At 36.6% G+C, this 13,900-nt stretch overlaps 1 protein-coding gene and 1 pseudogene across 1 annotated transcript; one reads left to right on the top strand and one right to left on the bottom strand.

The window, feature by feature from the left end:
* On the bottom strand, positions 221-2,502 carry LOC109844393 (annotated as a pseudogene).
* Positions 3,450-13,786, top strand: LOC109829264 (uncharacterized protein OsI_027940-like). Its single transcript, XM_020396469.1, has 6 exons — positions 3,450-3,560; positions 5,630-5,816; positions 5,906-6,062; positions 6,598-6,635; positions 6,734-6,917; positions 13,419-13,786. Exons 1-6 carry the CDS (start codon positions 3,556-3,558, stop codon positions 13,502-13,504), a joined length of 657 nt encoding a protein of 218 aa, XP_020252058.1. The 5' UTR covers positions 3,450-3,555; the 3' UTR covers positions 13,505-13,786.

The following is a 13,900-nucleotide window of genomic DNA, read 5'->3' as shown; positions in this document are numbered from 1 at the left end:
ACGTGAACTATCTTCTGAAATACTACATTTCAGGAGACAGAACAGAATCCATGTTTCTCTCTTCATATCCTGATATATCTGGAACTTTTGCTTGTAAAGACATTTCCTTCAGTAAAGATAGGATCCAAGTTCAAAAAAAATAAAAATAAAAATAAAAATGAATCTTATACAGAAGTTGTATGTCTCAGATCTAGTCAATGCAAATTGGGTTTTGTTGGGTTTAAAAATGGAATTATGCTTGAAGACTGGATCGAAGAGACAGAATTCATGTCTCCATATCCTGATCTTTTCTTGGAAACTTGGACTGGAAGGCTCTTTTAATAAAGATAGTATTCAAATTCAAAAGAAATCTTCTGTAGAAATTGTTGCCGCAACTCCTAAATTGGCTTCCAGTTAGTCTTTAGATGCATTAGTGTGGATCTCATAATACCTATGAGCATGTACCAATTTCAATTAGCCTTTGATCTCTTCTGGCAAGGAATAAGAATGACGCATTTTTAGACTTAGCTGTAAATTGTTGAAATGGCTTTTCCTGTACTTGGATACGATATGTGTAGGTGCACTCTAGGTTATGTGAACTTCATTACATTTTCACATGAATGCTTTCCTTTAATTCACACACTAAATATTTACAAGGTTTTTCCTCTTATGGTTTTGCCCTGATAACTTGTCGAGTCTTTCTATACTTCATCGTATCCATAACTTGATATAGTCGCTCATTTGAGCCTTTTCTTTTTATCGACTGTTGCTCTTGGGATCTTTTTGAGAAATTTTGAGTCAAACTTCTTATACATTTTCTTTAGATCCTGGCTTCCCTTTGTGGCAAAATGATCAACTTCGCCTTCATATTGTTCATACAACGCTGGGATGGTGAAGAGGCACAAGAAACCTATAATATGAATGTAAAATCACTAGGGGTTAGATTAATGTGATAAGATCATTTGATCACAGTGTTCTATATAAATAGCATAGAGCTTACAAAAGTAGAGGAGGCTTAGTGCACTGCAATAACTTCCTATCACTGATATTATCCACAGAGAAACGATTGCCTGGAAAGTAGATGATGTTGCATTAGAAGGTTATTTAGGGCTTGCAGATTATAACAGGTAAGAAAGTAAAGGCTGCAAATTTGTGTACCAAGAGGAACATTTTGAGATCTCTTCCACAATCAATGTCGTGTAGGACATGGAGTATTAATTGAACCTGCTGTGAAATGCGATTGCATAGTTTCTGAAAGCGTGCTCGGATAATATGAATTCAGGGATTCGAGGAGGGTTCCTGTAACATAAACTAGATTAGCTGACACTGAACCGAAGCAATTCAATAAAAGGTAACGATTGATTGTGATTAAATTGGGATAGCCAAAATTAACTTGAATCATATTCCACACGTTTATTTATTTATTTGTTTTGATTATGTAACTTTTTAATTTGGCATTTCGAATATATGTTCAAGAACTAATTGTATGTTATCTGGTTTTTTCTGTTTTGTTTCTTGATGTTTCACGTCGAAATATATTATCTTGCAATTTCAGATAATATCTTCTATGTGCAAGCCAGTGCTTAGATACGTGAATACACTTGTTCGATAAAACGTTTTATTAGTATCTTGAGATAATTTATACAAGTTGAATCATTCATATAAATAATACAACAGATTCAGTACAAAAGGATTGTTACCTTCCAAATAGAGGAGCAACATTAGACCAGATGAAGATCACTAGCATTGTCAAGATGAATACGTGACACAGTAGAGTAAGAAAATGGTATTCCATCACCTCAAATAGAAACCATATCAGTGTCACCCCAGCTAGAATCCCAGCTGATAACTGTTTATTTCTCCATAGCAGTATGTTAGCCACTGCATATTTAGAGTTCTATACTTTTAGTTTCTATTAACACGAATGTAAATTGATGATATAGACATCAAGACTGAGATAAAAGAGATTGTAGAACCTCTTCCTCCTCCGAAAAGGCTACGAAGAGGCCTCCGTCGGCTTCTGATTCTGAAGGACGATGATGGTGATTGTTCGTCGTCGTAGATTAATCCTGGCATAATTGTTAGATGATGGCCTTTGTCGATATCTGTCGGCTTCTGATTCTGATTCTGAAGGACGATGGCTGTGGACTTCTTGATTATTAGAAAGATACAATAAAGCTTTTATAAGAAAGCCTGGGTACCAAGCTTTGTAGGCAAGAATGCTGAAAGAACTTGGAGGAAAGGGATAGCTTCAACGATGATTAGCTGAGGCCTGAAAGATTCTTGTTTGCTTCCTGTGGAGGTGAATGTTGGTTGAGGACAAGAATGTCTAAGGGTGCAGTTTTACCTCTTATCTGGGTTAAGAGTCAAACCTGTAGGGAGTGAATGGTCTGAATATGATCAAACATAATGCAGATCACATGCATCAAATATCCGAATACGAGTATGAACGTCGTTTTATTTTTGGTAGGGTACAGATACGAATGCGGATATAATTAAAACATCAGGATTTGTATCGGGATATCCAGGTATATGTTTGATCAGAAGATTGAAATCATTTTGGTCTCGTACGTATGAGACCAGATTTAATAATCAAAACATATAAAATTAGTTTTTAAATATACTGAACATAGGGATGGACTCTGATTTGAGAAATTTTGTTTTATTTACGATCTCTTCTATTACACAGCATGCGTACTTTTCAATATTGTTTGATATATGCTCGTTCAAATGCCGATAAAATCTCTTGTTGATCAATGTAATCGATGGTGTTTGTAGCAGAGAGAGGCAAGCATAAGCTAGGGTTATTGGCTTCTTCTTCTGATGATGATGATCCTGTGACCGTAATACTTTTTACTTTTCGCGTTGGGGTACCGTACGTCTAGAAATTTGCTGAGAAACGACCATGCGGCAACGTAAGCAGAAAGAACAAATGGTCCCGAGTAAATATCTCATTCTGAGGAAGAATACAAAGCTATATATATAATATATAGATCGAGAAGCAAAGATTTCAATCGTCAATAGATATTAGAGACTACTAATTATATACGATTAGTTCCTCATCATAAAGTAATAATTTTTCAATTATGAGCTTAAATTCTATTTATAAATCAAATTATGATAAAAAGTAAATTATTTTCTTAATTAAATCGTCTAACAATCATAAAGTTTGTATTATTAATCAAATAAGCATATTTTAATATTCAATAGATTCATGAATATTAGAAAAGTATTACTTTCCATCTCGGTGTTCCATAGATATTCATGAATATTAGAAAAGAATTGGTATTTTCTTTAGAGTTTCAAAAAATTTAGAAAACGAATTCATATAGGGGTCCGTTTCCGGCTCTATACAACCAATTCCTCTTTTCTTTTTCGGGTGCGGATCCAACCGAAACCAAATGGATCAGTGAGAATATCCAAAACCCGCTAGCAAGGGGCATTAAGTCTTTTCGCATTAGGGACTGCCCTTTTAAGTATACAGCTTGGCTTCGACTAGAGAGGTAAACGCAGCGCACCGTTTTCCTCTGTCAGCTGACTCGAGTTTCTAGGGTTTCTTCTATCCTTTCCTCGAATATGAGGTGCAACTCTCAAAGATCGCTCCTTTAGGGTTTCTATACTTAGAACTTCCTTGTTATTTCGTCATCTTTTGATTCTGTTTGTAGCTATTTGATCGAACATAGAGGCTAGGGTTGCGCTGCTTTAGAGTTTTAACTTAAGATTGGCACTTTGTTTCTTCATTTAGTTAGTGAAAATACTTACTTTTTATCTTTTGCTCTTTTGAAATATTATCTTTGCTGTTTTAATGGGAGTCTGATATTTGTTTAGGATGTCATATTTTGAAAATTTCTGGTGTCGAGCTTGGTAGTTGTCGAACTCAGTAGAGGATTGGGTAATAAAGAGAGGAGATCATGTTGTGCATGGAAAAAGCTGGGATAATATTTTGTGGTTTGTTGTTGATGATTTTGCGATTTACGAAAAGATTCTGATTGATGAATTGCTTCAAATTCCATAGGGTTTTTACTTTAAACCATGTTTAAGTTTGTCAAGATTTGCAGGGACATATAAGCAACATGCCAAAAATGACTTCTTTGTTGTAGCTTTGGCCGAGATGCTTACGTCTATTGTTAAGTACAGTATGGTTTTACTTCACATAAACTTTAACTTATGATGAATACACATCTCCCTCTTCCTCCTTTCGTTTGCAAACTGTGCTTCTCCAGATTCCATAAAGTTATTGTATATCTAATCCTCTTAAAGAATCACAATAAAAATGGTGGAATCAGAATTTCCGTTGCTACAGGGTTTTGAAGATATCTATTTAAAGCTTTCATAAATCTACAATGCCACTACAATGCCAACATTGGGACAAATGTTTGATATTAATCTTCTTGTACCTTTGGCTATTCACTGGAGTGACAACACTCAAATGAAGAGTGGTGCATAGGCATAGACATCTGTTTTTTTATTTTATTTTATGATGCACATGTTTAGGCAGTTACCTGTGGATAACGCCACATTTTCAGAGTCCAGATATTAGTTTATTTACAATTTATTTTTATTTTTTGCATTTTTCTTTTGGATTTCATCAAGTCTTCTTATATATATATATATTAATTGCTAATGCTATTTTTTATTATGCAACATTTCATCCTCTTAATGGTCACTAGTTCAGGTAGAGGTAGGTACCTTTGTTGTTTCTGAATACCTGATCTTTTGAAGATGAATCTTTTTGACTACCCACCTCTTAACTAACATGCCAAATCCATAGACTAGGAGATGATATCATTTTGTTCCATATAGTTGGTGATCTATTTTAGATTATTTATTTATTTGTTATTTATTTTTCTCTGATGCCTGGCCAGTGTTGGTGAAGTGCTTAGTCCACTCACCCTTTTTTTGTGACAATCATTGTTGTCAAGGCGCAAGGTGCAATTTGGGGTACACAGTCCGTTATTGTGCACCATGCGCAAGGTGCAATGTGATGCATGTGCTTCAATGAAGCAAGGCGCATGTCGCTGACATTATTTTTCATTATTAGAAAAACAAAATTGAGGAACATGTTTATAATTTTCACATAAAAAAGATGTGAACATAAATGATATCAACTACCAATCACATAATAAGGTCTTAATTTATAATGTTACACAGTGGATGTAGTGAAGGTCATAACTTCCCAGTTTCTTGATAAAGAAGAATGACAGTTATCATTGCCATCAGATATATCATTGCAAGCAATAATCAATAGAAGGAAACTCATCTTGAGGCTGCAGTGAAAAAAGGAGATATATCGGAGACATTAATGTTTCCCTAATGCAACCTTGCCTCTATGATGCATGAAACTATGTCTGTGACTGTAAGAATTATTACTTGTGGGCAGTAGCAAACTAGCAATGCTTCTTGACTAAAGTTAAAATCAAAATTGACCTTTCGGATTCCGAGTCTTCTGACAGATTAGAAGCTATAAATGGGAAATAATTACAGATCTCATCTTTCAATTGTTCTTGAACTTGTGCTAATACTTGCATGCTATTCATGGTATTTCTTGACCTTCCTAGTATGGTGACAGGCAATTTATGTAGAAAAGCTATTAACTTCTTATTCTAGAAAGAGTAATACTGACACTACTTTTTTTGCTTCAAATTTCTAGTCGTTATCCTGAAGTTAAATGGGCTGAGAGACTCGACAAAGTTTACATCACAGTGCAACTGGCTGATGCAAAAAATGTGAAAGTGAACCTTGAACCTGATGGCGTTTTCACCTTTTCTGCGAATGCTGGCACAGATAGTAATGTGTATGAGATCAAACTGGATCTTCATGATAAAGTAAATGTTGAGGTAAGGCTTGCAATATGATACTATTAGCTGTGTGAAATTAACAGTTTAAAATAACATGTCTTACCCTTGGTCGTGTTTGCAATTTTCAGGATAGCAAAATAAACACAGGTGTTAGGAATATCTTCTGTGTTTTGGAGAAGGCAGAGAAGGGATGGTGGAAAAAGCTTTTACGTGGGGATGTCAAAACACCTCACTATGTGAAAGTTGATTGGGACAAGTGGGTGGACGAAGATGATGACAATGACGGTCTGTCCAGTTTTTGAGCATATTTAATTTTAGTCAAGAGTATAATATTAAACACAGCACAACCTAGAGTTATTTCCACAAGTGTTATAATGAACATTCTACTAAACAATATGAAAGATAAACACACACTTCTATTTTATTTGAATCAAAAGAGAATCTTGCGAAAGCACCTGATTTTTTGAGTTGGGAAGTTTTCATGTCTAATAGTAATGGTATATTTGTGCATAGAGAAGTGCTCTGTTTGAAATTGAGAAGTCTGTTTTTAACTAGCATCTATCGGACAGTTGGTAAGCTGTCACGTTTACTTTTAGAATAGAATAAGATGAAGCATATCTTTACTTCATTTGATTAAGGTTGTATCTTGTTGATTATTTCTTTAGCTATCATATGGTTGTTCTCGCAGCGGTAAATAGGCTAAAAATTAGTATCTGCTATCGATGTTATACTTTCTGTGTTTTTATTTTGGAAAATTCCAATTCTTCTGCATTATGTAAATTTCTTTTGTTGCGCTTTCTAAGTTTCTTGTTCCTATCAGGCCCTTCTAATTTGGATTTGGATGGAATGGACTTCTCGGTAGGCAGAATTTTCCTTTCCTAAAGCCCTTACATTAGTGTTATTATTTTTGGGATTTATCCTCATTGTCCTACTACTATATTTATCATCTTGTACAGAATTTTGCTAATATGGGCGGTATGGGCGGCATGGGTGGCATGGGTGGCATGGGCGGCATGGGTGGTATGGGTGGCATGGGTGGTATGGGTGGTATGGGTGGCATGGATATGGGTGCCATGGGTGGCATGGATATGGGTGCCATGGGTGGTATGGATGATGATCTTGAAGATACTGATGACGAAGGTGCTTATTCTAGACACTTGTTGCTTTTTCAACCAGCATGCCTTCTTTTTTTAATCTTTAAACTAGACATTTTTATTTGATAACAAATTTTATTTTTCTCTTTATGCTGGTTGTCAGTGGCATACTAGATCAACAGCGAATATTTGGTTTTAGCATGTACATTCATGTATAATTGTATATGCATCCACTATAAGTAATATGATTAGTATGAAATCACAAGATTCACAACATACTTTTGGGAATTAGAACGTATATTTGTATTTTTCTTTCTTCTATGTGAATTAGGGTTACTAAAAGAAAGGATCTTAAGGTACTGCTGGAAACTTTTGCATGCATACATTAAGAAGATACTTAAATGCATAACCCTCTAGGCTTTTTATGGACTAATAAATGCTTTTCCTGTCCGTTGCAGCATGCATATTGTGCTTTATACACCATGCTACTATTAATTATAGAGCCTTCTGTGAGATAAAAATTGATACATGCCTCCCTAAATATGTGTTTCCTAGATTGAAATTATGCATATTTTGTTCATCACATATCTAAACTCATATATAACTAGCTATTAGTATGTTGAATTGCTAATCTAGAAATTTTGAGCTGCTAATTCCGAATGGTGTTACTCGATAATATCTCTTCTGAGCAATCAATTGTTTTTCATGGTCTGAGGTCTTCCAACAGAACTCACATCAGCCTGCTAGTTACCTGTTTTTCAATTTATGTAAACTACTAGAGTTATCAATCATCTGACATTTTATTTACTTAACCCATTCTTGTTCTGAGCTACAACAGTTTTTGGACAGTACTTGTTAACTGTTCTAAATTGCATTAGACTTCTTGAGATCTTAAGCCTTGTTTCGATTGTTAAAATACAATTCATCAGATTTAATTTGGATGAAAATCGTTTGTACTGATGAAAAATACGAGTTTCCATCCAAAATGTAAAAGATCCTGATCTTCATGATATTATGATTTTCATGATATCATGTTTCTATTAAGTTTCTCTCTAAAGTATTTTCATCCTGAAAAATAAACTTTATTAATGCATAAATAATAATCAAATAATTATTTTTAAGTAAATTCATGATTCAAAGTAATAATATATTTTAATAGAAAACAAAATGGTTCCCGAGTACTTTTATTAAATAAAAATGTAGTTGATATTATTTTTTATATTAAAATTTTAAGGTTCAGTAATCATTAATCAATGGATAATCACTCTCTACTTTAAAATTAAACTCATAATAATTTATTTTTATTCCACTAAAAAACCAAATTAATATAAAAATAAAGTCATGAACTAATAGTTTTGTATTATTATTTCTAGTTTCTCCTCTACTTCCGATTGAAAGCCACCAGAAGTCAACAAGCCAAGATTACAGTTGATACGAGTCGCCGTGCGAGCACCTTTGATCGCGGAATTATCAAATGTGGGTTGAGAAGATGACAGAAACACAAGAATAATTCAGTATGCGACGAAGGAAAATACCCTCTCTAGATTATGAGTATGAAAAGATTACAATCTCTCTCTCACAATCTCACTAGAATCGCGAACAAACTCTCAATTCTCTCTAAACTCTAATCTCTCTTGATTAGAATCTCTCTTTGATTGCTTTCTCCCTCTTTTAAAACCCTAAAACAATCCTTTATATAGGTGTAACAACGTGGATGACAAAGTGGTAAATAACCAAGCCCAAACCCCACAAGAATTCGTGCAAACAGAAACTCTAACGAACCAGGAAACCGTCGATGAGTCGACTCATAAACATGCATGAGTCGACTCATGCCAAGTGAGTCGGTCGATGAGTCGACTCATAAACATGCATGAGTCGACTCATGCCAAGTGAGTCGTCTCATGATGAGGTGACTCGATTCGTCAGAAATTTTTGACAAAACGGTTGGGTTTCGTGAGTCGACTCATGACAGGCATGAGTCGACTCAACCTGATGAGTCGACTCATGTACATGTATGAGTCGACTCACGGGTTGAAAACTGGATGCTTCAATTCACTGTCTCGTTTCACGCTTCAATCTGCGTTCCATTGTGTTATTTTACACCTCTATTCTCAAGTTATCATGAGAATCATCTATCCTCAAGTTCCCATGAGGATCGTTAAGTTCCGAAGAGAAGATACACCCATATCATGAGTCCCCCATTTAGGAATTTTAAGTCTCATTCAAGTTAGAACTTCAGCGGAGGAAACTCGCAAGCTCCTCCTTCCCTGTTGAACCACTTAGCCTTGTTAGGAACCTGACATTGACGTCTAATGAGAAATGACTCCTTTGTCCCCCGCCTCGTCATGGTCGTCTTTCGCTCCAAAATACAATCTTCCTTCAGCGACTTCTCTCTATCAAACCACAAGTCATCAACATGCGACAAGATCACCTTGTCGTAACCTTCATCTTCTTCTTCCTTAATTTTTGGACTCCTTCCAATGAAATAAGGATCTCGTCTAGCTTCTTGTATTGCGATCGAGTCAGGATCATACACAGGATGCCCCCTTCATAGGATCTGATCGTTCTGATACCAACTTGATATTAGTTGTCGTGTGAGCACATTTGATCGCGGAGTTATCAAATGTGGGTTGAGAATAGGATGACAGAAACACAAGAATAATTCAGTATGTGGCGAAGAAAAATACCCTCTCTAGATTATAAGTATAAAAAGATTACAACCCCTCTCTCACAATCTCACTAGAATCGAGAACAAACTCGTAATTCTCTCTAAATCCTAATCTCTCTTGATTAGAATATCTCTTTGATTGCTTAAAAAACCCTAAAACAAGCTCTTATATAGGTTTAACAACGTGGATGGTAAAGTGGTAAATAACCAAACCCAAACCCCACAGGAATTCGTGCAAACAGAAACCCAAACGAACCAGGAAACCGTCGATGAGTCAACTCATAAACATGCATGAGTCGACTCATGCCAAGTGAGTCGTCTCATGATGAGGTAACTCGACTCGTCAGAAATTTTTGACAAAACGGTTGGGTTTCGTGAGTCGACTCATGACAGGCATGAGTCGACTCAACCTGATGAGTCGACTCATGTACATGTATGAGTCGACTCACGGGTTGAAAACTGGATGCTTCAATTCATTGTCTCGTTTCACGCTTCAATCTGCGTTCCATTGTGTTGTTTTACACCTCTATTCTCAAGTTATCATGAGAATCATCTATCCTCAAGTTCCCATGAGGATCGTTAAGTTCCGAAGAGAAGATACACCCGTATTATGAGTCCCCCATTTAGGAACTTTAAGTCTCATTCAAGTTAGAACTTCAGCGGAGGAAACTCGCGAGCTCCTCCTTCCCTGTTGAACCACTTAGCCTTGCTAGGAACCTGACATTGACGTCTAATGAGAAATGACTCATTTGTCCCCCGCCTCATCATGGTCGTCTTTCGCTCCAAAATACAATCTTCCTTCAGTGGCTTCTCTCTATCAAACCACAAGTCATCAACATGCGACAAGATCACCTTGTCGTCACCTTCATCTTCTTCTTCCTTAATTTCTGGACTCCTTCCAATGAAATAAGGATCTCGCCTAGCTTCTTGTATTGCGATCCAGTCAGGATCATACACAGGATGTCCCCTTCACAAGATCTGATCGTTCTGATACCAACTTGATACTAGTTGTCGTGCGAGCACCTTTGATCGCGGAGTTATCAAATGTGGGTTGAGAAGAGGATGACAGAAACACAAGAATAATTCAGTATGTGGCGAAGGAAAATACCCTCTCTAGATTATAAGTATGAAAAGATTACAATCCCTCTCTCACAATCTCACTAGAATCGAGAACAAACTCTTAATTCTCTCTAAACCCTAATCTCTCTTGGTTAGAATATCTCTTTGATTGCTTAAAAAACCCTAAAACAAGCACTTATATAGGTGTAACAACGTGGATGGTAAAGTGGTAAATAACCAAGCCCAAACCCCACAGGAATTCGTGCAAACAGAAACCCAAACGAACCAGGAAACCGTCGATGAGTCGACTCATAAACATGCATGAGTCGACTCATGCCAAATGAGTCGTCTCATGATGAGGTGACTCGACTCGTCAGAAATTTTTGACAAAACGGTTGGGTTTCGTGAGTCGACTCATGACAGGCATGAGTCGACTCAACCTGATGAGTCGACTCATGTACATGTATGAGCCGACTCACGGGTTGAAAACTGGATGCTTCAATTCACTGTCTCGTTTCACGCTTTAATCTGCGTTCCATTGTGTTGTTTTACACCTCTATTCTCAAGTTATCATGAGAATCATCTATCCTCAAGTTCCCATGATGATCGTTAAGTTCCGAAGAGAAGATACACCCGTATCATAAGTCCCCCATTTAGGAACTTTAAGTCTCATTCAAGTTAGAACTTCAGCGGAGGAAACTCGCGAGCTCCTCCTTCCCTGTTGAACCACTTAGCCTTGCTAGGAACCTGACATTGACGTCTAATGAGAAATGACTCCTTTGTCCCCCGCCTCGTCATGGTCGTCTTTCGCTCCAAAATACAATCTTCCTTCAGCGGCTTCTCTCTATCAAACCACAAGTCATCAACATGCGACAAGACCACCTTGTCATCACCTTCATCATCTTCTTTCTTAATTTCTGGACTCCTTCCAATGAAATAAGGATCTCGTCTAGCTTCTTGTATTGCGATCGAGTCAGGATCATACACAAGATGCCCCCTTCACAGGATCTGATCGTTCTGATACTAACTTGATACTAGTTGTCGTGCGAGCACCTTTGATCGTGGAGTTATCAAATGTGGGTTGAGAAGAGGATGACAGAAACACAAGAATAATTCAGTATGTGACGAAGAAAAATACCCTCTCTAGATTATAAGTATGAAAAGATTACAATCCCTCTCACAATCTCACTAGAATCGAGAACAAACTCTTAATTCTCTCTAAACCCTAATCTCTCTTGATTAGAATATCTCTTTGATTGCTTAAAAAACCCTAAAACAAGCTCTTATATAGGTGTAACAACGTGGATGGTAAAGTGGTAAATAATCAAGCCCAAACCCCACAGGAATTCGTGCAAACAGAAACCCAAACGAACCAGGAAACCGTCGATGAGTCGACTCATAAACATGCATGAGTCGACTCATGCCAAGTGAGTCGTCTCATGATGAGGTGAGTCGACTAGTCAGAAACTTTTGACAAAACGGCTGGGTTTCGTGAGTCGACTCATGACAGGTATGAGTCGACTCAACCTGATGAGTCGACTCATGTACATGTATGAATGTACATGTATGAGTCGACTCACGGGCTGAAAACTGGATGCTTCGATTCGTCGTCTCGTTCCACGCTTCAACCTGCGTTCCACTGTGTTGTTTTACACATCTATTCTTAAGTTACCACGATAATCATCTATCCTCAAGCTTCCATGAGGATCGCTAAGTTCCAAAGAGAAGATACACCCGTATCAACAGCCTGAGAGTTTAGTTAGTTAAGAGGGAGGGAAATTAGAAACATGTCGTTGACTGCGCTTGAACAAAAGAAAAGATTCCCATTCTTTGGGAGAAGGGAACTTGGGCTCAGAGCCTGTAGGAACAACCCCATCCTAATAAGGTTATTTATTAGAATATCTTATCCTGAACATATTCAGTTAAACAAGGTTAACCTGCACATACAAAACCGTAGGGGATTAACTGCAGCTATATAGGCGTGCAAAGACAATACTTGTTCTGACTAGACCTATTCTTTATCTGACTGGTTTTGACGTAAATTATGTAATGACCTGACATGGTCTTTGAAAACAGATAAATCCATAAAGGTGTTGAGAAGATGTTAGCAAATTATTTGCATGCCTCTTACTCGTATATGAAAAGAGATAAAAGTAAATATTTTAAATCAGTTCATTTAGCATACTATGCAGTATCAATTATAAAAATCCTATTTACGGAAGGCAAACGAATAAGCTTAAATTCAGGCAACATCAATTAAGAAAGATCAACTAGAAATCACGGTAGAATAAAAATCACAATCATGCATAGAGCTTAAATTCTTAATGCCGGCGTGTCAATAGTTAAAGTAGATACTTAACAGTTCAAATATTTGAATATTGAAGTTTTCAATGCAAACTTTCTAAAATTTTTTTATAGTAGTCTTTTGAAACCCTTTCTTTTCTGAAAACCCCTATTTCAAGCTCAATATATATATATAGTATATTATATATATTATACTAATATAATATAATATAATATATTTATTAAGAGAAACGGGAGGTGAGCTGACACGTTAGGAAAGTTTCGCTGCGCTGGCAAGTGTAGTGCAATGTGAGTCCCCACGATGTGACTAGTAGGGGGGCTACACATGTCATACACTTGCAGCGTCAGGAAATTTCCTACGCTGCCAGCTGACCTCCCGTTTTTCTTAATATATATTATATATATATATATATATAATAACCATTTGTTCTTCATGCTTTAGTTATATTCGTTGTTGCTAAGTCGTGAATAATCATTATGATAATGAGTTTTCTGAACCGACAACCATCTTTGCAGAACAAGCCACATCAAAGGCTGAAGTTGCAGGTAAAGCTGAGGAAATTTCTTCAGAGGGCAAAACAGAAACAGCTCCATCCACTTGAAGTATTTTATTATAATGCTTTTGTTGCCCTACTGGGTTGATAACAGAAAGGGTAGCTGATTATGATGGGTTTGGTATGTTGATGATTATTGACTGGTTGAATGTACTTGCTGTGAGTTTGCTTTTTCGTCGGTAGCCCGGGGAGGCCAAGTTTTATCATTACGCGGGATTACTTGATATCATGGGCCTTTTTTATGGCTCTGTTAAGTCACTTTCTAATGTTTATGTTATTTTGCTATATTAGAAGTTTTATCCTGCTGTTTATTAGTAAAGCTGTGTCTTGCTATGTTTAGTGTGTAAAAATTCTCAAAGTTTAGCCCCCTCGATAAGAAATATGATGATCTTACCAATGGGAATATGATGATCCTACTAATGGGATTAAGCGTACAATTTTAGC

Source organism: Asparagus officinalis, chromosome 1, assembly GCF_001876935.1.
Source record: "Asparagus officinalis chromosome 1, Aspof.V1, whole genome shotgun sequence".
Classification (NCBI taxonomy): Eukaryota; Viridiplantae; Streptophyta; class Magnoliopsida; order Asparagales; family Asparagaceae; genus Asparagus; species Asparagus officinalis.
This window is presented reverse-complemented; position numbering and strand designations above follow the sequence as displayed.

Coding starts and splice junctions, on each gene's coding strand:
- LOC109829264 (XM_020396469.1), top strand. Junction 5,817..5,905: donor ATGATAAAGTAAATGTTGAG/GTAAGGCTTGCA, acceptor TGCAATTTTCAG/GATAGCAAAATAAACACAGG. Junction 6,063..6,597: donor CGAAGATGATGACAATGACG/GTCTGTCCAGTT, acceptor TGTTCCTATCAG/GCCCTTCTAATTTGGATTTG.